General features: G+C 37.6%; 2 protein-coding genes across 2 annotated transcripts; both read left to right on the top strand.

Annotated features, from left to right (window-relative positions):
* The first annotated feature begins 1,501 nt into the window (after positions 1–1,501).
* On the top strand, positions 1,502–3,812 carry LOC311077800 (uncharacterized protein). The gene is made up of 5 exons (XM_084106425.1): positions 1,502–1,671; positions 2,015–2,374; positions 2,454–2,566; positions 2,879–2,982; positions 3,120–3,812. The coding sequence occupies exons 1-5, from the start codon at positions 1,563–1,565 to the stop codon at positions 3,253–3,255; spliced, it is 822 nt and encodes a 273-aa protein (XP_083962551.1). The 5' UTR covers positions 1,502–1,562; the 3' UTR covers positions 3,256–3,812.
* Positions 3,813–20,493: 16,681 nt separating this feature from the next.
* On the top strand, positions 20,494–27,324 carry LOC311077791 (B-cell receptor CD22-like). Its single transcript, XM_084106415.1, has 8 exons — positions 20,494–20,830; positions 20,929–21,177; positions 24,451–24,705; positions 24,809–25,063; positions 25,167–25,421; positions 25,541–25,634; positions 25,823–25,862; positions 27,258–27,324. The coding sequence occupies exons 1-8, from the start codon at positions 20,563–20,565 to the stop codon at positions 27,288–27,290; spliced, it is 1,449 nt and encodes a 482-aa protein (XP_083962541.1). The 5' UTR covers positions 20,494–20,562; the 3' UTR covers positions 27,291–27,324.
* The last annotated feature ends 519 nt before the right edge of the window (positions 27,325–27,843 follow it).

Genomic DNA, 27,843 nt, shown 5'->3' with positions numbered 1-27,843 from the left:
GCTTAACAACATTTATTCATTCCCTTTCAGTTTATTGCCATCACTATATTGAGTTTAGGTTAGTCCTGTTTAAAGGTGTTTGAGTCTATGCAGAGTTTCGGAGAGTTTTGCTGCACTGTAAAAATGAATACGCTATATTTACTCAATAAAATTGTGGCAACAGATTACAAGCAATATTATTAATTAAATTGAACAAATTAGAATTGAGTAATAATTAATCAAATTAATTCCTTAAAAGTTAACCATTTAAAATGAGTAAAATTTACTTTTTTTTTAAACAAAAATATCGAAATAACAGACAGACGTCAAAGATGAATTAAGAACTCTTTATTTTTTATTGGCAACATTGAAGACACCTAATGTTAACAATCAGAATCACCGAAGGAGAAAACCGTAAATTGTAAGTCGCCGTTATTGTGATCAGTGTTTGCTTTAGTTGGGCTCTTGACCTTAAATCATTAACTTTAGATTTTGTTTGGCTGCTGTACCTAAGTTATAACAGCCAGATGAACAATGAGAAAAGGTGATCTGATGGTGTTGGTTGTGTTTTAACAATCATTATTTCACCTGAACTCATATAGAGCCCAATGTCTGAGTTGTGTTTATTTTATTAATTATAGCAGCGCTGTCCTTGTACAGCATAATATGTTTAGCCTTTTCAATGAAATCCAAATGATCAAATAAAAAAAAATAAAAAAAAACTTGTTTTTTATATAGGCACACACAGGCATAAAGATTTAGTGTATGAATCTCAGCAATGGTGACAAACAGATCACCTCTGATCATAAGCTCATTATTTATTCATGCAGCAATGCATGATGGGAGCTATGAAAGAGTTGTGATTGGTGGGACCCAGAATGCACTGCAACATGCTTTATAAATGTCACCATTGTTGAGATTCACAGGCTGATTCTTGATGTCTGTGTGTTTAGAAACTAAATTAAAAATTTTTTTTTTGTATTTTAGATATATTAGAAAATTAATTATAGCAGCTCTGTCCCTGTACAGGATCATATTTTTAACTATATGAGTCCAGAGATTCAGGTCAAATGATTGTGTAATAATGATTGTTAAAACACAACCAACACCATCAGATCACCTTTTCTCATTGTTCATCTGGCTGTTATAACTTAGGTACAGCAGCCAAACACAATCTGAAGTTATTGATTTAAGGTCAAGAGCACAACTAAAACAAACACTGATCACCATAATGGTGACTTACAATTTACGGTTTTCTCCTTCGGTGATTCTGCTTGTTAACATCAGGTGTCTTCAATGTTGCCAATAAAAAATAAAGAGTTCTTAATTCATCTTTGACGTCTGTCTGTTATTTCAATATTTTTGTTTAAAAAAAAGTAAATTTTACTCATTTTAAATGGTTAACTTTTAAGTAAATATAGAGTATTCATTTTTACAGTGTGTGGGAATGAAAGTATTTTTCTCTGTGTCTGCACTAATAAAGCCACTTCCCGTTTAGTGTTAGCACGATTTAAAAAAAAACATTACTATCATTCAACCACAGTTTATCTGTGAACACTTGCTGTCAGACATTAGAGCGAATAATGGAATTAGAGGACATTTATGAAAATGTTGAAAATTATGATATTAAGGACACAACTGGAGCTCAAACACAGAACCACAGCCAGGGCGAAGGAAAAGATCGAAAGTGCAGTAAGGAGAACGTTTCATTTGAAGAAGAAATGCTGCTGTTAACTTTTGAGGAAATGAGAAATGTTACTTATAAATGTAATCTTTTTCAAAGAACAATGTGTTCATGTTTCTGCAATTTATGGTATTTATTAACATGAAGTTAACTTTTCAACAAATGTTCTTATTTGCATATTTTACTGTAGATATTCCGCTATCATTATCAAAGAATAAACGTTTTTGTTAAAAAGGCCTGTGTATTGTCTAAAGATAAAGGTGGATTTATTTGAGCCTATATTTCTAATAATATGAATTCAAAGTGAATTGTTGTTAACTGATATGTGTGTGTTTTCTCTCTGTTTGTCAGGAGGACACAGGTGTTTAGTGTTGATGACAGTGTGTCTCGGGCTCATTTGTGTTCTTCTGCTGGTCTTCATCACACTGTACATCACCATCACAGCAGAGAGAGACCTGTTAAAGAGTTACAAGAACACAGTTGAAGAGTTCAATCACACTATCATCAGCTTACAGGACAAGAACACTGATCTAATGACTGAAAAAGACCAACTGAAGAACAACTTCAACTCTTTGAGTCAGAAGAAACTGGAGCTGGAGACCAGAGTCAATGATCTCAGCGCTGAGAAAAGCCAGTTACAGAGAAGTTTTGATGCTTTGAATCAGAAGAAACTGGAGTTAGAGACTGAACTAAGGATGTTATCTAAACAAGGTTAGTACAAATGGATTTATATGTGTATTTGTACTTTACAATACCATTAATATATACAATTATTTATGTTTATTGAAAGTAAATGGCAGTTTTTTCTTCATATCCAATGAGTTGAAGAGCTGGTCTGAGAGCAGGCAGTTCTGCAGAGATCAAGGAGCTGATCTGATCATTATCAACACTGAAGAGAAACAGGTGAGTTCAGTGGCAAATATATCTAGTTTACGGTAATTCTGTTGTGAATGAACATACTTAAATATATTTTGTCATACATATAAACAACCAACAAAAAGTCACACCAGAGCCTCATGTTTTATCACTGCTTGGAAAATAAATGTTACAATGATATAATAAACGTCTTTCATATTTTATATGTTCTTGCTGTGGAATATTCATTTTTAATGCTGGTAATTGTCTTTATCTCCTGTCCAACAAATAATACCAGATGAAGATCTAAAATGTAATGATGATTCTCTCTGTTTAGTGTTTTATTTTTTTCACATACAGAAGTTCATATCTTCATTTGTAAAGGAGATTGTGTGGATTGGTTTGTCTGACATTGAGAACGAGGGCAAAATGAAATGGGTGGATAATTCACCACTGAAACAAGGGTAAGAGATAAAACACTCAGACAATCACTGTGTATCTTTTGTGTTTGTTTTTAAAAGCATTTTTTTATATATATAGCATGAGTGAGTAAATGCTTTTAGAGCTCTTCAGGAACTGAATCTGATTGTATTTCATTCAGGTTTTGGGAAAGTAATGAGCCAAATGACAGGGGTGGAAATGAGGATTGTATTGAACTAAATCCTGCCAAACCTGTCCTGAACAACTGGAATGACATCCCGTGCTCAGCAATGAGAAAATGGATTTGTGAAAAATAACATCCATTACTTCATCTTCATGATAGCTTGGACTCATATCTTTCAGCTTCATTAGTTCATTAGTAGTCATCTTTTCTGATAGTTGCTGTCAGCGTTTCATAAAATAACTAACTTTAGGATTTAATTTTTTATCAATCTTTTTATGTAATTTTTTTTAGAAGACAAGAGTAAGTATGTTTTTTACTGCAATAATAAATAACTGACTATTTTTCTGAAATACTAGAAGACAATCACAGTAAATGACAAGTTTCCCTGATTCACACTGTTATTCTGATACTGAAAGACTGTAAAACTGCTTTTCAGTTGAATTGGTTCCCTTGAAATAAAATGGTTACTTTTACAGTACTTTTACATTATAAGCATTGTAAACCCAGAGCATTTTTGTTTTCCTTTCATATTACGTTCTTGTGTATCTGCTTTGCTGCACTATGAGAGATTTCCTCCAGCCCAGAAGGGGGCAGCAGAGAGCAGGTTTATCAGCGTTTGGACGTCTCAGTGAACTCTGCAGGCTATGGACCCTTTTCATGTTTCTAGGGTTCTCAGAAGCAGAACCCGTCATAGACTACTGTAGCAGTGAATGGGTAATTTTTATAATTCCATTTGCTCCAATAGCAAAAAATAAATAAATACATTTGTGATAGTGTTTCCATGACTTTACTAAAGAGGGAAAAAATATAGAGATTGATTACAGCAGTCAAAGATTTCAAATTTGCTGTCACTCCCTTAGCCATTTTAGAAACACGCTTGCATCAGCGTTAATTAGTTTCTTTGTCATTTACTGGCATGGTAATTTAACACAAAATATTGCATTATAAATGCACTGTAAAATCTAATCAGCTAGTCTTACTTTAAAAAAGCATGCAAACCAGTTGGCTTAAAAAAACCGTAGTAAAGTGAAATAGGAATAGTATGTTGTACTGACAAATGCTTAGTATATTTCACTTACACAAGAGTTTTATTCTTGACTTTATTAGTGAATAAAAAAGCAACAACATAATAAATCAAACTTAATTGTTACCATTGTTGTTGTTGTGTTCAGAGGCTGTTCGAAATAAGTCAGTATAAACTGTATATGTTTAAGTGTGTAATGTTTATGTTTAAAAAAAGTAAGAGCAAAAACTAATACAAACAATAGATGTATATCTGTTAAAGGGGTAAACCTATGGAATAATTGTGATAAGGAATTCAAATTTTGTACTTCACTAAATTCAAGAAAATGTTTAAAAACAAGGTGATAAATAATTATATAACTCCATATGAATAATTTGTGTACGTCATATGTAAAGCGGGGAGTTCGGGGAGGAGTTATAGGCCACAATATCAGTATTTTAATAGATATATTTACAATTATATCAAACAGAAACAAAGCACAAACATTTGCTTGACCAGCAGCAACAGCAGCACATTGCAATATTATTTATTTACCCCCAACTCTCTCCCAACAGTCCTTGCTCCCTTTGTCTTCCCAGCCATTTCCTCACGCATAATGTTTTTATTTTTTTTCCTTTTCGCTGCAAATCAGTGCACAGACAATTTGGATCGCAAGCTTCTTGCAGGCTATCATTTTTAATAACAAAATCAAACTCGCGCGAGAACTGCGGTCTTACACACGCGGGATTTTGCGTTATTTCCTGATAACTTCTCGCGCGTGTTTGGTTGCGAAACGTAGTTTGCGGACCAGACAGGAGTTGTCGGCGATTCTTCCTCCTGAAAGTCATGCAGTGTGAAACCTCCTGTCGCCGATGCATCGTGCAGTGTGAACACACCAGCAACTGAATGTTACCCTAGATAGTCACGCAGTGTGAAAAGAACAGTGACCCGACTACTTTGAAAATCGTGCAGTCTGAACTCGGCATTAGTCAATTACAGCAGCCAAAACACTGATCACCATAATCACCATAATATAAAATAAATTTGTGATTTTCTCTTTCAGTGGTTCTGCTTGTTAACATCAGGTGTCTTCAATAATGGTCAATCATCAATCAATCACTTAATTAGCTCATTAACTTTAACATTGCTTCATTGTTAAGTTAACACTATTCAGTGTTCATTTAACACTAATATTTTTTACACTTTAGCAGTCTTGACTGTGGAATCAAATAAACTCCCAGGAGAGTTAATTTAACAATGGACTTTTTGCTGTGTACCATAAATTTACAGCTCTCCTTTTCTTTTACAGTACTTTACCGTAATACTACCATGGGGAAAAAAATCATTTGGAAAACTGATTGCTTCAAAGTTTGAGTTAAAAAACAAGTATTTGTATGGTGTTAGTACTGTAACTTATTTAGTAACTTATTTCATCTAAGTTAACTGAAAAAGGAATATTACCTAAAATAAAGATGCAAGCAGTTCATGTATGATAATGAAATAATCAAAAACATGACTTTAACTTAAATCTTGGCAATAACACACACATATGTGCTACACACACAATTGCCGGTTACTTTAAGGGTTGGGAACAGACGAGATGATACGAGATCAGTTAATTGAGAAAACAAACAATAGACTTGTTCGGGAGCGGCTGCTATTGGAAGATGATCATCTCACTTTAGAGAAAGGTATAATTCTGGCCTCTCAAATTGAGTCTGCTTCCCAATGCGCTACTAAATTAAACATGGCACATGAATCAAGTGTAAGCAGTGGAGACATGATACAATAATGCACACGAGTTCACGGGGCAGAGGCATAAATCTTCAAGTGCGGACAGCGCCGGACACACAATATGCGAACCCTCCAGTTTAGCGCCAATGTGGAAATTTCGTTTCCTGCCACTCTTGCCCCTCCAGACACCCTCTCTGAAGTCATTGGTTTAATACATGAGCCTATCCGGTATGGCAACAAAGCTCTGTCCTATTTCTCACACCAACCTCTCTTGAACCCCAAAGTGAAACCAGTCATTGTGTGAAGAAGTCACAGCAGAATTCAGTAAACTGCAAGCAGAGGGCATCATCAAACCTGTCAACGCCTCCCTATGGGATATAGTCAAGTCAAGTCAAGTCAAGTGTATTTATATAGCGCTTTTCACAATACAGATTGCATCAAAGCAGCTTCACAGCATTAAACCAAAATAACACAACAAGGTTGTTTCTAGTATAAATTTATTGATTGATAAAATTAAATTAATATCCCCAAAATATCCCCAACTGAGCAAGCCAAAGGCAACAGATATATAATCTGATTGGTTATTGAGGCACACATGATACAAGTTAGCCGTTACACTTTCCTATGGTAGAGCCACAGATCCTGGTATATCCCAGTAATAAGACCATCTCTGGTTTAAAGCAGGCTAGGTGATCGTCAGCTCCTAAAGTCCGGTCTGAAGCTGCTGGCCTGAAACTGCTGTCACGTATAGTTCTGCAGTCAGACACATCTCGTCTCATATGTGCTCGTTCAATCCCTCAAACTGCCACCAGAGGTCACCATCTCCTGCGACTGACATCAACCTTGATGAGCCTCACCTGTAAATCACTATCATTCATCTTCATCTTCACAATTATTCATCTTCAACTTACAGAAAAAGATCATCATTTCTCTTTAAGTAGGTTTAGTTCAGTAATGTTGTTCTCTTGTTGAGGGAGGGACAGTGATATTTCCGTCGCTGGTCATTAATAAATAGTGTTAACCAGACAATGTCCTTCACTGTAAAGCTAAAGTGCTTGTGTTAAAACAGTCAGTCATTTGGCTGCTGTTGATCTGATGAGCTTCAACACGGTAAGACAAACTCACTCTTGCTTAAATAATTATTGCTCATATAACATACGTGTCTTTACATGGGAAATGTTAAGAATAGGGTGATTTATACTTGTTTAATGCAAGTATTCATTACTTCAATGAGCTCATTGTTTCTGCCTTAAATTATTACATTGTTTAAATTAATACAATTTTAACTAACTGTGACTTTGTATATGTACATTTCTGAAATGCATAACTTAGACAGTTTCCTCTGATAACAGATCACTCTAAATTGTAATGTGGACTCGTGTATTTTCTGTAAAGCTGCTTTGAAACGATGTGTATTGTGAAAAGCGCTATACAAATGAATGTGAATTGAATTGAATACTGTATTATAGATATATGTTATGCTGATGTGGGTCAGAATGGCTCCTCCTCTTCCTCTGATCTTCTTTCTGCTCATGATTCACGGTGAGTCTCTCTTACATTCACATTAGAAACACTCTGATGTTTTATTTAAGGCCTCATGAGCGGCTGATCTGCACTTTCTTCTGTCCTGTTCTCACATATTTCTCTCTGAAACAGGAAGTTTGTGTTGAACATGTCAAACGCTCGTCCCTTTTAGAAATATCCAATAGTCTTTTGCTACTTGCTAGCCAGTGTCACATGGTTTAGGGGGAGGGACTTTCTCAAAGTTCAGAGCATTTGATTGGACAGAAATCACTGTAGCAGCAGATCATGAATATTTTTGGCTCAAGTTCTCGGAAGTGAATGTGTACATGTTAAATATTTATCATGTCAAAGGAGTTCACTAGCATAAATGAGCTCGGACCTGATAGATAAGAACTAAAAGCCACAAAACTAATATTTTGATGCCATTGAGTATTTATTTAATAAATCAACTTTGATTATTTTCTTTGTCTTATTTGTCATATATTTCATTATTTGAGAGCGCGTCATGTTGCTCGTGGCTGATTTCTTGGTTCTCTCTTCACTCCTCTGTCTCTGTACGTTTACTTCTGCTTTTCTGCAACACCCTCCATCAAATCTCATCAAAAGATCACTGTAGGACAGGGCTGCCAACTTTTGAGTTTAGTTTAAAGGGAGAATTATGGAAGGGGGGGATTGATGGGGTGTAAAAAAAAAAAAAAACCTTGCATCACAATAAGTATATTGTGATTGGCCAAACATTTGGTAACTAAACATAATTTTATTATTTACAATAACAGAATTTTAGAAGTTTAGTGACATCTTAAAATGTTTACATGATACAATGACTGGTAGGCTACTGTTTTTATTATTATTATTATTATTATTATTATTGCTTGACACAAATTTCATGAATTCAGTTCTTTAATTCTCTTTCACAAATTCAATTCTTGTGATTTGATTCCGATCTTGATTCAATATTGATTAATTTGGATAAATATTAGGTACGGTAGATACATGTTCATTTTTCTCAAGGAACAATAAATCTTATACAATGCTGTAAACATACAGAGCCCTGTCAGCTATTATTATTAAAGATTAAAAATAACAACTCTAATTAAATATAATGTGTTTTTATTATAATAACAACATTATAGTATTGTAGTGGTATATGACATTGAACATATACGTATACATACTGGGAATTATATTCTCAGAAGGCGAAGCTCTGCTACTTCTGCGGAGTGATTTACTCCAACTCTGAGCGAACTCTCTGCTCCTCACCACAGGGTTTCTCAGGTGTTTCGAGAAAATCACTCCGCCCAAGTAGCAGTGCTTCGCCTGAGACGTTCTGATTCTTTTAGAAATAGGATCATAGATTTTGACTCATTCACTTTATAACCTGAAAAATACCCAAATGATTTAATTAGGCCCAATAAAGAAGTCACAGATGTACTTAAATTGGACAGAAATAATATAATGTCATCAGCATATAAAGCTATTTTATTTTCAAGACCGCCAATTTAAATCCCTGATATATCTCCATTTCTTCGTACTGCAATAGCGGAAAGCGGAAATAATGTGGGATTTGAATACACAATTTTTATCCATTTCATAAAATACGGACCGATACCAAAACAAGAGAGGGTATCAAAAAGATAGTCCCACTCCACCCTATCAAAAGCCTTCTCGGCATCTAAAGAAAGTAAAGCTGTATCCGAGACTCATTTTGTAGAGTGTATGACATTTAACACACAACGTATATAATGAAAAGCTTGTACTTTTTATAAAGCCATTTTGATCAGGATCAATTAGTAAAGGTAAATATGTATCAAGTCTACTGGCTAAAACTTTAGCAATTATCTTAGTGTCTGAATTTAAAAGACTAATGGGTCTGTAAGAGCCACATCTCGTAGGACCTTTCCCTGGCTTAAGAATTAAGGCTGAACGCAAGGAAAAAGGAAGTTCTCCATTACTGAATGATTCATTCATCATGTCAATCATTGGGGTTATCAATTTGTTGTGAAAGATCTTATAGATGTCTATAGGTAGACCATCGGGACCTGGTGCTTTCCCACTATTCATACAATTAATGGCTGCATTCAGGTCTGCTTCTTCAATTGGTTGATCCAATACTTTGGAGTCTTCCTCAGACAGTGACAGAATCTGAAAAAGAAAATATGTTACCTAAATAATCAGCCTATTTGATGGTTCTGCTTGGTATTCACATCAACACCAACCCTTTACGAACTATGAATCCAAAAAGGCCCAACCTTACGTTTTATAGGGCATTCAGACTAATCATCCAACAGAAATTTTAATGTGGTCGATTAAACTTTAATGCAAAGTGACAAAAAGTACAGCTGAGTTACTTAGTCAAGTCCAGTCAAGTTTATTTATATAGCGCTTTTCACAACATAGATTGTATCAAAGCAGCTTCACAGTATTAAATTAAAACAATACATCAATGTTTGTTTCTAGCGGAAAACGTCCACATTTGGTAATGCTGATCAATAGTATTGTTGATTGATTAATTAAATTAAATATCCCCAAATATCCCCAACTGAGCAAGCCAAAGGCAACAGTGGCAAGGAACCGAAAAACTCCATCAGGTGACCTAATGGAGAAAAAAAAATCTAGTCTAATCTAGTCTCGAAGTCATGAATGCATGAACTTATTTTTCTGCGTCAGAAACTGATAGCATGTTACGTAGCTTAGCAATGTTTCTAAGGTGGAAAAAGGCTGTTCTTGTAACATATGAAATATGATTTTCAAAAGACAGGTTGCAGTCTAATATAACACCCAGGTCTTTTACTGTAGAGGATAAAGTAACAGGACATCCTACTATGTTAAAGTTGTATTGCGAGAGGTTTTGTGGGTGGTTTTTTGAACCGATGATTAGTACCTCTGTCTTGTCTGGATTTAATAAAAGAAAATTGCGCGTCATCCAATCTTTTATATCTTTAACACACTCTGTCAATTTGGATAATTTAGCGTTTTCATCTGGCCGTGATGAAATATAGATTTGAGTGTCATCAGCATAACAATGGAAACTAATTCCATGTTTCCTTATAATATTTCCAAGTGGCAGCATATATATTGAGAATAACAGAGGGCCTAACACAGATCCCTGCGGCACTCCATAGTTTACTGGAGTAATGATAGATTTTTCTCCATTTGAATAGACAAAATGGTAGCGGTCAGATAAGTATGATCTGAACCAGCTTAATGCTTGTCCTTGAACACCAGTATAATTTTGTAGTTGATCTAAGAGTATTGTGTGATCTATAGTATCGAACGCAGCACTTAGATCAAGTAAAACTAGTATTGAGATACAGCCTTGGTCAGAAGCTAAAAGTAAATCATTTGTGATTTTAACGAGAGCAGTTTCAGTGCTATGATGCGGCCTGAATCCAGACTGAAACTTTTCATAGATGTCATTTTCTTGCAAGAAAGAGCCCAGTTGGGCGGACACAACTTTTTCTAGTATTTTAGACATAAAAGGTAGATTTGAAATGGGTCTATAATTTGCTAGATTATGTGGGTCTAATTGTGGTTTCTTAATGAGAGGTTTTATAACTGCCAGTTTAAATGTTCTTGGAACATGACCTAAAGATAAAGATGAGTTAATAATATTGAGGAGAGGCTCTTCCACTACAGGTAACACTTCTTTCCGTAGTTTAGTTGGTATAGGATCTAATAAACATGTTGTTGTTTTAGATGAAGTGATAAGTTTATTTAACTCTTTTTGTTCTATAGTTGTAAAGCACTGTAATTGTTCTTGCGGGGTGATAATTGAGGCTGAATTATAAGGCGCGATTGAGAATTGAACGTTTACAATTGTGGTTCTGATGTTTTCTATTTTCTCAGTGAAGAAATTCATAAAATCATTACTACTAAACTGTTACGGAATATTTTGTTCAGGTGACATCTGTTTATTTGTTAGTCTAGCCACGGTGTTAAATAAAAACCTAGGATTGTTTTGGTTGTTTTCTATTAGTTTGCGGAGGTGCTCAGCCCTGGCCGCTTTTAGGGCCTTTTTATAACGTGACATACTGTCTTTCCATGCGATTCTAAAGACCTCTAAATTAGTTTGTTTCCATTTACGCTCTAAATTACGGGTTTCTCTCTTTAGAACATGCGTAGTATTGTTGTACCATGGTGCTTTACTTTTCTCTCTGACCTTTTTTATTCTAATGGGTGCAACAATATCCAATTTTCCAGAGAGAATGGTGCTCATAGTGCTAGTTAATTCCTCTAATTCATCTGTTTGTTTGGGTTCACTGAGTAGCTGAGACAGATCAGATAAGCAATTTGAAAAATTATCTATGGTGGATGGAAGGATTGTTCTGTCTAATCAATAACGCGGCGCAGCATGACATATTACAGCAGTACGTAATATGCAAGTTACCATGTAATGGTCAGTAACATCATCACTTTGCGGTATAATATCTATATCGGTTGGATCGGTTCCATATGATATAATTAAATCGAGTGTATGATTAAAACGATGAGTTGGTCCGGTAACGTTTTGCTTGACCCCAAAGGAGTTTAATAAATCTGTAAACGCAGCCCCTAACGCATCATTTGGATTATCTACGTGTATGTTAAAATCTCCAACAATTAATGCTTTATCGACATTGACTAATAGGTCTGAGAGAAAATCTGCAAACTCTTTTAGGAAATCAGCATAAGTGTGACCAGGAAGAAGGGGCGATTTTTCCCTTTTTCTTTTTTTTCCAACCTACCACCCCGAGGAGCGGACCACACCCACCAATAAAGTTCAGAGGCTTGTCAAGTGAGTTTAAAACAAAGAATTTATTAAAGTCTCAATAGTTAAAATGTCTCTTGAAGCAGGGCAACCGTCTTCTGCTACGGTATGTCTCTGAAAGCAGAACAACTGCCTTTCTCCACGTAGTGTCTCTAGGCCCGGCTTAGGTCCGTAGTTCCTCCACGCTCCCCCACTTAGAGGGTGCTGCCACCCAGCTGAATTAGTTCCTCCCACAGCAGGTAACTGGCAGTATGGTGTCACCGGCTTGCTCCCTGACCCTTAGCTGACCGCTCAGTCCGCCACGGCCCCGTCAACAAAGCCTGGGGGAAATCCACAGCAAACGTGGAATACTTTGAAACAGAAGAAAACACCACAACACACCAGGGTTCAAGTGAGGTCTCACCACAATCTTCACACCAATAATCAGCAGGCGGTCGACTCAAACAGTGACAGGCAGGCGACTCGAACAGTGACAGGCAGGCGGCGCCGGTGACACTGAGATGGACTATTCCATTATTTACATGCCAGGGAGAAGACAAACTGGATGATAGGTTTACAGTTGCATGGCTGGAGCAGAGGGCTGGGATCCTTAAGCTGTAATGCAGACTGATGATAACGAGACAGCGTAGAATAGTACAGTAAGGCTGGTGAGTCACAACAGCAATGCACACCCAATATGGAAGCCAATAGAATAGCACAATGAGGCAATTAAGTCGTTGACTACAGCACTAGCAGGACAACAGTATACTCATCCAGTATGGAAGTCGATAGAATAGTACAGTGAGGCTGGTGAATCGTTGGCTACAGCACTAACAGGGCAGCAGTAATGCACATCCAGTATGGAAGTCGATGGAATAGTACAGTGAGGCTGGTTAAGTCGTTGGCTACAGCACTAACAAGACAGCAGTATGCACATCCAGTATGGAAGTCGATGGAATAGTACAGTGAGGCTGGTTAAGTCGTTGGCTACAGCACTAACAAGACAGCAGTATGCACATCCAGTATGGAAGTCGATAGAATAGTACAGCGAGGCTGGTAAGTCGTTGGCTTCAGCACTAGTAAGACAGCAGTGTGCACATCCAGTATGGAAGTCGATAGAATAGTACAGTTAGGCTGGTGAATCGTTGGCTACAGTACTAGCAATACAGCAGTATACACATCCAGTATGGAAGTCGATAGAAGGATACAGTAAGGCTGGTGAATCGTTGGCTACAGCACTAGCAAGACAGCAGTAATGCACCAGTATGGAAGTCGATAGACTAGCACAGTGAAGCTGGTGAATCGTTGGCTACAGCACTAGCAAGACAGCAGTATGCACATCCAGTATGGAAGTCGATAGAATGATACAGTGAGGCTGGTGAATCGTTGGCTACAGCACTAGCAAGACAGCAGTATTGCACATCCAGTGTGGAAGTCGATAGAATAGTACAGTGAGGCTGGTGAATCGTTGGCTTCAGTACTAGCAATACAGCAGTATACACATCCAGTATGGAAGTCGATAGAATAGTACAGTGAGGCTGGTGAATCGTTGGCTTCAGTACTAGCAAAACAGCAGTAATGCACATCCAGTATGGAAGTCGATAGAATAGTACAGTGAGGCTGGTGAATCGTTGGCTAAAGTACTAGCAAGACAGCAGTATGCACATCCAGTATGGGAGTCAGTAGAACAGTGCAATGAGGCTGGTAAGTTGTTGGCTACAGCACTAGCAAGACAGCAGTATACACATCCAGTATGGAAGCCAATAGAACAGTGCAATGAGGCTGGTAAGTCGTTGGCTACAGCACTAGCAAGACAGCAGTATACACATCCAGTATGGGAGTCAGTAGAACAGTGCAATGAGGCTGGTAAGTCGTTGGCTACAGCACTAGCAAGACAGCAGTATACACATCCAGAATGGAAGTCGATAGAATGATACAGTGAGGCTGGTGGATCGTTGGCTACAACACTAGCAAGACAGCAGTAATGCACCAGTATGGAAGTTGATAGACTAGCACAGTGAAGCTGGTGAATCGTTGGCTACAGCACTAGCAAGACAGCAGTATGCACATCCAGTATGGAAGTCGATAGAATGATACAGTGTGGCTGGTGAATCGTTGGCTACAGCACTAGCAGGGCAACAGTATGCACATCCAGTATCTTTGTGTAGGAATGTTTACTTAGCTTATCGTAGCCCAGCCGATCTCTCTCTCTTGCCTCGTCAGATTCGGTAATCCACAGCCCCAGGCAGTCCGACTTCCAAGGCACTCGTGCTCGTTGTCCTCTCTTTATTACAAACTCCACCGTTGCGTCTCCAGCGTGTCCAGCCAGCACCTGATCGGAAATCCAGAACTCGCCGCGAATCCGTCTCACCCCACACTCTCCTTTCAAAGACTGTAAGTCACAAGCTTAAAAACACATTGACGAGTCTTGTTAGCCAATCACTAAACCCCACACTTTCCTCCTGCACACCTGTCCATATTCAGCGATAAGGACATCACGTGTAAAATGCCGGCTTTGATTTGGTCCGTCTTTTAATGCCTCCTCCTTATGGGAAACAAACCTCGGGAATTTTAGTTCCGCCCCACAACATGTGGTCACCTGGTGACATCAGGCCCAGGCGGTCTATATACGGTAGCCAAGGCTAGAGATAATAGGGATGTTTTTCCAACATCTAAGAGCATAACATTTAGTACAAGTACTTCAAACGAAATAAACTTATAGCCCGTTTTCTGAGTAACATTGAGAATATCTCTATAGATTGTTGCAACACCGCCGCCACGACCAATCAGACGGGGCTCATGCTTATAACAGTATCCTGACGGAGTAGACTCATTTAGACCGAAATAATCATTTGGTTTAAGCCAGGTTTCAGTAAGGCAAAGTACATCGAAGCTATTATCTATTATAACTGCCTTAGGTGTGAGTGATCTAATGTTTAGAAGACCTAGCTTTAGAAATTGTTTTTGTTTACTAATAGCAACATTTTCTGGTTTAATAACAATTAGATTTTTCCTAGATCCTGCAGTAGATTTATTATTTGATATCACTAAACGAGGAATAGACACAGTTTCTACACAGCAAAAACTCCAGTGTTAAATTAACACTCCTGGGAGTACATGTGAGACCACACTTGTAGAGTGTAAAGTGTTAAAATATGAGTGTTAAATTAACACTCAAGAGTGTTAAAGTTAATGAGATAATTAAGTGATTAATTGAGTGATGATTGATCATTATTAAAGACACCTGATGTTAACAAGCAGAATCACTGAAGGAGAAAATCACAAATTGTAAGCCACCGTTATGGTGATCAGTGTTTGCTTTAGTTGGACTCTAGAAACGCACGGAGTAGACGAGGTCGGAGTCAGCGGGTTAGTAACGTTAATCACTGATTTGTGTGCATCAGCGCATGATGTTTCAGGAGCTAAACGCCGGTCTATCAGCTCGGCTTGTCTCACTAAAAGGTCGTGGATCTGTTTCTCAACAGCTTCCAGCTCAGACTGCAGTGCGTGAAGTTCAAATGTGTCTTCACCTGCACCAAAAGGTAGACTACTTACATCTGATATATTCGCCATTTTAACAGATGGACAGTAACGTTAAGTTAGCAACGACGCTACCAGTGATGCTATCAATATTAATACTAATTTATGGCTGAAGTCTTGGATATAATCCGTCTTTTTAGTGGTACGGGTGTAGAGTAGACGCACGATAGGTGAAAAAATGTTTGTTTGTAAGTGAGTGTGGAGAAGACGCGTTCAGGCGTGATACCCAGGAGTAACCTTTAAGAGTATCCGGCGTTGGATCACTAAAAGGCTTGAGACGCGTCTGCTCAACAGTCCGCGTTGTAACTATGAGGTTTGAGCAGCAGTGCTTCTCAGTGAGGAAAAGTAGAAAATGTTCATTGTAAGTGAGTTTAAAGAGAAAATCAAGAATTATAAATCAAATCGATGGAGCTCCAAAGACAACAACGCGTTCGTCCGAGGTGTTGGGCTTAGGCATTGGCTGCTCTGCTTCCCGAACATCCTCTGGCAAGACCGCAATGAATTTCCCTGCTTCTTCAGGAGAGACGAAGAAATGACGACGGTCTCCATAGGTAACCAGAAGCTTGGCGGGGTTCATCATCCCGTACTTAATCTTCCTCTTACGAAGCTCTATCTTCACCTCCTCAAATCGCTTTCGTTGTTTCAACACCTCGGACGATAGATCAGGAAAAAAGATAATGTGGTGATTCTGGAACATCACTGTACCTCTTTCCCGAGCTGCTCTCAGTACTCTGGCTTTGTCAGCATAGTTGAGGAATTTCAGTATCATTGTTTTTGGCCTTGACGATGCGTTTCCAGCTTGTTTGCCACTGCTGGGTAACCTGTGTGCCCTGTCAATGATCAACGGGGCCGGGAAGGTGTCCGCACCTAGGAAGCCAGCTTTCCAAAAACAATTCCGTTTGGAAGTCCCAGAATCCGAATGTTAGAGCGCCGGCTTCTACACTCGGCCATGTCAAGAGCAGAGGCAAGATCCGATGCAGTTTTTTCAAGTTTGGCAACCCTTCCTTGAAGGCCGCTAATGTCATCCTCGGCTTGGCAGATTCGGCTCTCCGCTTCGGTAAGTCTTTCAGTGAAAGTAGAGTATCTACTAGAGTATCTAAAGTAGAGTACTTTAATCACTGCCAGAACTTCCTTGTATTGGGACAGAAACTCACTCTTCAAGCCGTTTATAGCTGAAAGAATTACACTATTATCGGGTTGAGTTTCAGCCTCAGGAGTTAGCGTTGGCACCAACCGGTGTGCTATCAGCTTCAGCTTCAGGCGAGGGTCCCAGTTCATCGACAGCCGAATCTGTATTATCTTTTTTATCTTTTTTTTCTTTGCGGTCGTGAAGACATGCTGATTGTTTTGCAGAACAACCGTCAAAAAAGAAAACGTTTCTTTTGGTTATCGGGTCTGGATAAAGATTTAAAAACAGGATTATCCGAGAGCTTTGGAAAACATGAACATTCAGCAACCCGACATAACCGGAAGTCCCGTATGGACTTATCTAACTCTGGGGGATACGGTGAATAAGCTAAAGTCCCAAAAAGTTGGCGTGTTCCTTTAAAGCAGGGCTCAGTAGTTTCGGGATTTCTTCGCTGTATTCTCACTTTTTGCTCGCAGGTTTCTCTCTAGAGCTCCCCCCACAGCTTCGGAATAGATATTTGACAACACTGTTGTAAAAACTCTTTGGCGATTCTCAGACACCAGAGGCTAGTAGATCAACGACATCAAAGCAGATGGGACATTCTTTAAAACGTCTTCTTCATTCGGGTTCGAACAGCGTGAGGGAGCGCAATAATGACAGCATTTTAGCAGATTTCTTTTGGCTGTAAAGCAATTGTTTACATAGCGAGACCTGATATCACGCGATACTTCCTGACGCGGCGGCCGGCGGCCCGCCGGCCCAAAGTTGCAAGGGTGGTTTTGCGGCTCACAGGCACCAGGGGGGTGCGAGACGACCACCATTCAACCCGAAATCAGTAATATAACCATTACAATGACTCCAAAGCTGTTCGGTTAAGGTAAAAAAGTTACTTAGTTCACCTTTAAAGTTGAAATACTCACACACACATATATAATGCATATTTTAAAAACGTTTTAGTATAAAATGTAAATTTATTTGCAACAGTTATGTTAACAGCAATAATAAGACATTTCTGTCGTGAGAACAGCTATTCAGCTGATGGACACCATGCTGCGTTGTCAGGGGAACATCCCAGGTGAAAACAATGAGGAAATTACGTTGTCTTTCGTTCCTCCCTTCACCAAGTGCGATCCAAACGGCAACATAATGACACACAAGTGCCCTGCTCACTTCACAGTGCCCCCTTCAAGGCTCTGCCCTTCCAAGGGAGTAGGGCATAGGGATGCTCACAAGCAATAAGCACGTCCCAGCCGGATTCGTCACTTATTGGGGTCACCTGGAAACATTTCCATTGTGGTATGTGCTATTTGCAGTGTGTTTCTGTATTTGCTTGTGTTGTGAACTTTTGCAGTGTGTTTCTGTATTTGGTTGTGTTGTGAGTATTTGGAGCACACATGTGTTGTGAAACTGATGAAGATGTTTTCTTTATTTGCGGGTGTTTTTCTATTTGCTTGTGTTTTCTTCAGTTGCAGCACGTTGAGCTCTCTGGGCCACCGTAATTTTGTTCCACGTCACATTTACAAGCGCCAAAACAATATTTTTTTTCTTCATTTCGTGATAAAATGTACAGAATCTGAAAGCAGAGAATTTGTTTCATATCAAAAGTAATCAGCTGTATTTGGGGTCACCTGGAAACATTTACGTTATGGTCTGTGCTGTTTGCAGTGTGTTTCTGTATTTGGTTGTGTTGTGAGTATTTGGAGCACACATGTGTTGTGAAACTGATGAAGATGTTTTCTTAATTTGCAGGTGTTTTTCTATTTGCATTTGTTTTCTTCAGTTGCAGCTCGTTGAGCTCTCTAGGCCAACGTAATTTGGTTCCACGTCACATTTACAAGCGCCAAAACGATATTTATTCTTTTAATTTCATAATAAAATGTACAGAATCTGAGAGAAGAGAATCAGTGTCAGTATCAGAGGTGTAAAGTCCAGGTTCAGAAAGTAAAAGTCCTCTTCAGTATTTTGTTCCAATCACCTGGATTTGCTAATTCAGACAGGAGAGAGAACTAATTAGTGAAATCAGCTGCTGAGTTCATGGGTGGAATAAACATATGGCAGGACTTCTACTTTCTGACCCCTGGACTATACAACTCTGGTCAGTGTCAGTGCTATTTTTCTCTGCGTGAGAAAATGTGTGTGTGGCGTGAGAGTGTGTGAAAGATTAGATTAGAGTCTCAGGCTGAAAGTGTGACAGTTCACAGCCCTGCCCTAGCACTAGATCGTGAATATATTTTGCTCTTGTTCTCGGAAGTGAATGTGTATATGTTAAATATTTATTTAGTCATATTCCAGGATTTACAGTTTTTCTGAATTGCTAAAACACTAAACCCACTTCTCTGAACCAAATTCTCAATAGCCTAAACCAATTTGTTGAATAAATCACTCTTTCTGTAAAACATTAAACAAGTTCAGGTCGCTAAACACATTCTCACTCATTAAAACACATTTCTCACTGTGATGCACTTATGTTTCAAAACGCTAAACACAGGCAGGCAAAAGTTAAACAAAACTACAACACAGTTGTCATCGTTTACACACAACGACTCAAAATTGTTCACAGAGTTATTTCTAATGATGAGAGGAAACCAACTGTACAAAATACAAGACAGTTTAAAGTGCCTAAATTGACTCAAAATGTTGCATTGAATGTTGAGAACAATAATGTATTAAAACAATATAAGAGGGAGAGGAGGAAGAGTATGAGTGTAAGAGGAGGAAGAGTACGAGTACAAGAGGAGGAAGAGTATGTGTGTAAGAGGAGGAAGAATGTGAGTATAAGAGGGGGAAGAGTGTGAGTTAGAGGAGGAAGAGTGTGAGTATAAGAGGAGGAAGAGGAAGAGTGTGGGAAAGAGGTGATGAACGAGGAGGAAGAGGAAGGTGTGGAGAGGAAGAGGAAGGCTGGATCTGCTTCAGGGTTTTTCTCTTCTCCTGCAGAGATGATATTCTCCGGCCGGACCGACATGAAGACGTGAAGCTGAAGCAGAATAAATCTCTCTCACTGACCTTGATTCTGCAGTTGCTCAACTCTTCTGACTGTACTTTACAGTAACATGCTTTTCATTTACAGTTTTTTACTGTAACCTTTTGGGCTTCTGCAGTTGGTCACTGTATTTCACAGTATGCAAATGCTGAATATACAGACATTCAATACTATACAATATTCAGTGCAATACTATACAGTACTTGCAGTGCATACAGTATTTATTCACCTCACCACTGTCAGGTGTCAGTACTACTTTTTTATGTAATTGCAAAATTTGTTTACTTTGTTACAATATATAAATAAATATTTCTCCTGTAACTGCTTTGGATTCTGTGTTCTCCATTCTTCATGTAGTGTCTAACGAATGATCTGTAGTGTTTCTAATATTGACTGATGTGTGTAAGATCTGAAAGCATTGTTTGATTTTGCCAGAAGAGTCAGAGATTCTCTGAATGAGTTTTGAACATTTGCTTTTGTGTTTAAGGTTTTGAGAAAGTGAGTGATGGTTTCAAGAAATGTGTTTTAGCAATTCAGAAAAACTGTAATTGTGCAGCTTGTTGTTTTTGGCTGATTTCTTGGTTCTCTCTTCACTCCTCTGTCTTAAAGTAATTCACACTGAGATCATTTATTAACATTTATCTGATATTTCCTGTAATGAGTCGCTGTTTTCTAATAGTAATAAAGTATTGTCATGTTTTCATGGCCCAATATGAATTCTGTGTTTCAGGGGTTTCTAGTGCTGATTGGGGTGTGAGTTACAGTCCTTCACACATCTGTGCACTAAAGGACTCAACAGTGATAATGAGATGCACTTATACATACCCTACTGGACATCAGATCATGAAAGTGTTCTGGAGCAAAAACCCTGTAAAGGGTGTTGAGCCTCTAGATCTGTCTAAGGACCCTGAATACAGTCAGAGGCTTCAGTATCTGGGAGATAAACAGCAGAACTGCACCGTCAGACTGAGTCATGTGACGCTGAAGGATTCACACATGTACTCTTTCAAATTCATCACTGATAAAGATGGAAAATATTTGGGTTATCCAGGAGTGACTCTTACTGTCACAGGTGACTTTGATGAGGTTTATCTCTTCTTCTGTGCATTATGTTGAATAATAATCAGTGTATGACAGCAGCACTAGATATAATGTGTGTGTTGTGTTCAGATCTTCAGGTGGAGTCTCCTGAGAGAGTGACAGAGGGAGATTCAGTCAATCTGAGATGTAAAAGCAGCTGCGCTCTGACTGACAGAGCAACATTCATCTGGTACAGAAACACACAGAAGATATTAACTGAGAATAAATACAGTAACAAACTCTCCCTCAATCCAGTCAGAAGAGAGGATTCAGGCAGATATAGCTGTGCTGTAGACGGACACACTCACATCTCTCCTGAGGTTCAGCTCAATGTCACGTGTGAGTGCAGATTGACTTTTCAAACATTACAAACAATAAATATCTGAATTTATGATTTATAAAAATGTTTTAACCAATATTTTTAAGACTGACCCTCCCCAAAACCCGTGGGATACTTGCCATTATACATTTATAACAATAATATCTTACACTGTTAACCCTTGCTGTAAAAAAAGGCCAAATTCTGACAATATCATACCATTTTCCATTAAAACAGTAATATACCGTAGAAAACAAAACTAGCCTACAGGAATATACTGTGAATTAACAGCGCTCAAAGTCGACACTCAGAGGCTGTTTTCCCAATCGTACCCTCATTCACTATTCCCTAGTTCACTAATAAAGTCCACTTGAATGAAAAGAAGTGAGTGAATTGAGAAACTGATGAACACCTGATAAGCAGAATCACTGAAGGACAGAGAAACAAGAACAGAAAAAAGAGAAACACAAAAACTACAACTGACTTCCAGCAACACTGAGTGTGAAACCAGTTTACAAACCAGTTTACAATTATTTCTTTCATACATGTACAAAAGTTCTTGTTGAGAATTAACAGAGATTTAGTTAATAATAAAGTTTGTTGTCACCATGATGGAGATCAGTATTTGCTTTAGTTGGTCTCTTGTCCCTGGACTTCTTACCATTCATCTCTCTCTGGCTGCTGTAACAGTGAGTTTATAAAGCACATTTGTTATGGCAAGAAAAAGTCAAGAGGAAGTTGATCAGGTGTTTTTATTATTTTGTGATGATGTCACAATCATCTTGGACATGTCTGATTTTCAGATCTTTCCTGTATATTAATTGAAATTATGGGTATTTCATATTTAGCATATATCTGTGAATCTACAAAATGAAATATTTCTGTAATCAGGTCTTCTGAAGAATATCGTAATCATATAGTGCATTCAATTTTATTTTACTCCGTCTTGGCTCAGACACACACAGATATCAACAATCAGCATATGAATCTCAACAATGGTGAAAAGTTTCATGTCGCAATGCATGCTGGGTTCCAGGATAATATAAAACTCCCAGCATGCACTGCTGCATGAATAATAATAAAAAAAGAAATAATGCCACCATTGTTGAGATTAATGTGCTAAATTGTGATATATCTGTGTTTCTAAAACACTATGTATGCAGTTTCAGTGGTGCTAATGTAACACTTTTGATCGAGGATAAAACTGAATGAGTAAGAATTAATTCCTTAGTGAATGAACAAGCAATATGATGATTTTGTCATCATAAGCATTACAACCGCAATCATTCATAAACTGTGTGTGCACAAGTGTGATTTGCAAAAACACAGCTCAAGCGGCAAAAGAAAAACGAATGTTTTAGTATCAGCATCCCAACTAAAGCAAGCACTGATCTCTATAATGGTAACTTCAAACAAACATTTTCAATTAAACATCTTAATAACAACTTCTGTATGACAGAAATAAAGTCATACTGGTTAATAATAAGTATAATAATGTGTACTGGCTAAAGGGTCAGTTGTAGGTCTTGTGTTTCTCTATTTTCTCTTCTAACAGCAGGTGTTCATCACTAATGCTCAACAATCACTTACATATTCCCTTAATTATCTCACTGAAACACTGTCTCAATGTTACTTTTTACTCATTGTAGTGTGGATTTCCTGTGGGGTTGAAAGGGTTAACAGTGTAAGATAAAAAGACACACCCACAAAATGTATTTTAACAGTAATAAACTGTAAGTTATAAAACAGGTTTATACTGGCAACACTGTTGCCAGTAGTTTACTGTAAAATTTATTTTTTGGGTCACCATTGTGCAGAAGAGTAGAGCCTGTGCTTCAGTCCAGGAGAAGATCTACAAACATTGATGATATGCTGCATGTTGCTTTATTTAACAGGCGGTGACTGTGTAGTTGCTGGTCCAGTGGAAATCTTTTTATGTACAATAGTTTGTAGTGGTCTCAAATGAAAGAAGTTCACAGTAATACTTTGCTCGCATTATTAATGCATTATAAGTTTTAGTTAATACATTTAAATGACAGTTGGTCAATTTAAGGCAGTCGGTTTCTGCAAGTGTAATTAGTTAACTTGAATTAGAATTTAGTGCATTTTTACAGAAACAAACTGTAGATTACAGTAAAGAACTGTACAATTAACAGTATTTTACTGGCAACAGTGTTGCCAGTATTTTACTGTAAAAAAACCCGGTAAGGTCTAACAGTGTAGTCTAAACCTAAAGTAATCTTGACCAACTATATAGCATTTGAAAGCATTCAAACTGTAAAGATCAATCCATGGAAATGGAAGAGTCTGGATGATGTCATCTAGTGGAAAGGTTTGGTACTGCGCTCAAAAATCAGGCGGTTTACAGTGTTTGTGGTGTATTTCTTAGGGATCCCAATTCATCAGTCACTGACGTAACTCACAGTGATGACTGAATGGGAACGTCTAGATTACTAATGTAACTCCTGTTCCCTGAAGGAGGGAAGGGAGCCAAGGTGAAAAAGACATGCAATTAAATGTATTAAAAATGTACTTGAGTATGTTTTTAGTACAATACAAATATACTTTAATGCATTTTTAATACATTTAACAGTAAGTCTGTTACGTCCCATTGCCACAATCCAGTGATTTGTTAAATAACAAATCATTTTCTATCCTTGCAACCTTCCCTTGAATCCTACAGGGGGTGGAACTGAGACACGAGGAAAGGAAACGAGGATACACAAATAAGAAATTAGAAGCACCCTATTCATAAATAAAACTGATTGTTACATGTGAAGGGAATTGAGAAGGGAATATAAATAATTGAGATGTCCTTCAAGATGCTGAGTTTGATCAGTTTCTGGGTCACAGGCTGGAGGACGGAGGAGCGAGGAAAAGTACAGTAGTAGCATCACAATTGTAGTTATATATAAAAAATCTCTAAACAAATATAATATATAAATGTATTTTTTTCCTCTCAGTTTTTGCAGTTGCACTATATACATTCATTGGAAATTAGGAAAAATATAAATATTAAATGTATTAAATATTACTTTTTTTTTTTTTTTAATAATATCTTAATCTAGAACTTGGTAAAACATTTGTCTGTATTTCAAATGTTTCAAGCCTCTCAAATTTTTTGTCTTAATAGATTTTCCTTGTTAACTATTTTTGCTTAAACTTTTTCTTTAACTTTGAGCATTAAAACTAAACTGGAATATTTGCTGAAATTGTCCAATAATAATCAACTGCAGCCTTTCCTAGAACATTTTCCACCGTCTCTGATAAATACTTTTACCTGACATCTGTAGATCCTCCAGTGAAACCTGTGATCTCCATCAGTCCATCTGGTGTAATAGTGGAGGGAGATTCAGTGACTCTGAACTGCATCAATGACTCAAACCCTCCTGCAGAAATCAGCTGGTTTAAAGGAGGAACGATTGTAGGATCTGGAAGAATCTACAACATCTCAAAGATCAGCTCTGATGACAGTGGAGAATACAAGTGCAAGTCCAGAAATGAACATGGAGAGAAATACTCTGATAATGTGACTTTAAACGTCATGTGTGAGTTAATGATGGTTCAGTAATTGTGACATTAAATCCTTGAAACATCTGTGATGTCAAGTTTAAAATGATTGTTAATGATATCAATATTTCTCTGTGTTAGATTCTCCCAGGAACGTCTCAGTGTTGATAAGTGGATCTGGTGTAATAGTGGAGGGAGATTCAGTGACTCTGAACTGCATCAGTGACTCAAACCCTCCTGCAGAAATCAGCTGGTTTAAAGGAGGAACGATTGTAGGATCTGGAAGAATCTACAACATCTCAAAGATCAGCTCTGATGACAGTGGAGAATACAAGTGCAAGTCCAGAAATGAACATGGAGAGAAATACTCTGATAATGTGACTTTAAACGTCATGTGTGAGTTAATGATGGTTCAGTAATTGTGACATTAAATCCTTGAAACATCTGTGATGTCAAGTTTAAAATGATTGTTAATGATATCAATATTTCTCTGTGTTAGATTCTCCCAGGAACGTCTCAGTGTTGATAAGTGGATCTGGTGTAATAGTGGAGGGAGATTCAGTGACTCTGAACTGCATCAGTGACTCAAACCCTCCTGCAGAAATCAGCTGGATTAAAGGAGGAACGATTGTAGGATCTGGAAGAATCTACAGCATCTCAAAGATCAGCTCTGATGACAGTGGAGAATACAAGTGCAAGTCCATCAATGAACATGGAGAGAAATACTCTGATACTGTGACTTTAAACGTCATGTGTGAGTTAATGAATCATATTCTGTATTTTAACCACATACTCCTGCTTACTTTCTTATCTGTCAGTATTTTGTCTGATCTAGTCCTGTTAAACATTGGTGTGTGTTTGTCTGTATTTCAGCAGTCAGATGTTTCTCGTCTGTAACTGTCGGTGTTGCTGTTGGTGTTGGTGTTTTACTCGGTGGAGCATCAGGGGCTTTTGTGATGTACATTTGGTAAGAAGTTCATTTAAAAAATCTACTTCTGTATATATGAAGAATTACTGTATTACATTTAGGTAAAGTGTTACATTTAAAGCGGTAGTGCGTAAGCTTTGCCTCTTTGTCGCCATCTCTGTTTGAATCCTGAAATTGCAGTTATTTGAGGCGTTAAATGTGTTGTTTATTCATCTTTCTTCTGACAGTCTTACTAAAAGGATGAACAGAAGATCTGCTATGAAGGAGGTGAGATGATCTCAATTATTCACAGTGTTTTCCTGCATGCAGAGATGTTTCCTACAGCCGCTATGAGCCGTACACAGATATTAAGAGTATAAGACACACGAGTCTCGTGACCAAACACCCGATTCTTCAGTTCTAGATCCAGTAAAAATGATTTCCAATAAGATCCTCTAAACCAGTGGTTCTCAACATTTTTTGGGCCAGCGCCCCCTATCCAATATCCAGGTCCCTGACTGCCCCCCACCCCCAAACTAATGAGCGAGCAGGAACGAGTGAGAGTTAACAGATGAAATAAGTACAAAATTGTCATCTATTAATACAATCGAACTATACTCCACAGTGATTAATCCAAAAAACAAGCTATAAACTGCATTGGCATAGCAATACCAGTGTTTCTCACAGGATTTTTGGTAGATCTGGGGTGGGTGGACCTCAGGCCTTCTAGGGGGGTTCGGGGGGCATGCCCCCCCGTAAGAACATTTTGTGCATTTTAATGTTAAATAATTTTGTGCATTTTAATGTTTTAGGTGCACTTTGAGAGTTCAAAATTAAAAGCTCCAACCCATATTCAGTGTGCAGATTAAACAGAGAAAAATTCAAACCTCTTTTAGTTGTGTCTGTCTACATTACACTACTACATAATAATAGTTATAATATTAATCCCATGACAGTAATAGCCATATATTGTAAAACAAATGAACTGAAAAATAAAGGACGGTCATTAAAGCGGTAATGTTTGCACTTAGGTTTTATTACGCATTTAGGAGAGTATTGCAAGAAGCTGCTTACATTAACCTTACTTTCGAAAAATAAATAAATACAATCATGATTTTTCATGAAAAATTATGTTAGAATTATAGGCCTAAAATACCTTGGTATCAGCTTGTTTTCATCAATGATATAATTAATACAATTACAATTAATTTGGTTTGTCGTGATTAATTTGTGTTCATAATCTTCATAATCAAAAAAATCTTCTAACAACAATAAACACATATGAACAATTAAATTATTATTGTATTATTAATTATTTTTATATCTTGAAACTACCCAAGCAGCGTTTCACGCTCAGATGTGATGGCGGAATGAATACATTACTAAAATGTATATTGCAGAATATATTTAAATTATCCATCACATTGTCTTTTTCTCCTTATTGTCTTGCGAGTTAACAATGTCTGACCAGTAAATTACTTGAACAAAGAAAACATTTTGGCATTAGGGATGCGAATTAGTTAATGCCTAAAAATTGTAAAGTTTTATCTTATAAATATAATTTATGGTCCTCAAGTCCATGACCTCTGACCTGTACGACACACTCACAGTAAGTGAGACGTCAAAGTCAGATACTCCATCACTGATGATCACATGACCGATCTCTCGCTCTCTTTCACACAGACCGTTGATCCCAGACCTCCTGAAGACTCTTGATCCTCAGAGCTTTTCTAAACATGAGAATCCATCAGTAAGTGTCAGAACCTGCAGCTCTTCTCAATATAATCAATAAAACTCTCTTCACTATAGTGTGATTGTTTTATGTATCTTGTGAAAGGTTTTATAATGTTGTTGATGAACTTCAGTCAGTCTTTCTTCATCTTATTGTTTGTTCAGATCAACAGGAAGATTCTGCAGTGAGAGGCGGAGCACAAATGAACCAATCCTGAGCTCTGTGGGCGGAGCCACTGATGATTGACAGAGATCATCAGTGATGAGTCACAAGAGATTAATTTCTGTATAGTTTAAGAAATATGATGTAACAGTGGAATTAAATGAATGTTAAAAGCTGGTGAATTGTTATTGTCTAAATATACGTTAAAATTAAGTCAAAACACCTAAAGTGATGTTCAGTTGTGGCAAACAATCTATGCTTTCTCAATTTACAACATTTTCCTGCTTTTAAATCATAATTGATCATTTTATTCTGATATGGAATTCATTCACAATGGAAAATGTATCTTGTTTTTTTTTTGCTCTCAAAGTGCTC

The sequence above is a fragment of the Abramis brama genome (assembly GCF_963993115.1).
Source record: "Abramis brama genome assembly, chromosome: 2".
Classification (NCBI taxonomy): Eukaryota; Metazoa; Chordata; class Actinopteri; order Cypriniformes; family Leuciscidae; genus Abramis; species Abramis brama.
The sequence above is the reverse complement of the archived record's forward strand: the minus strand, read 5'-3'. Positions and strand labels throughout refer to the sequence as shown.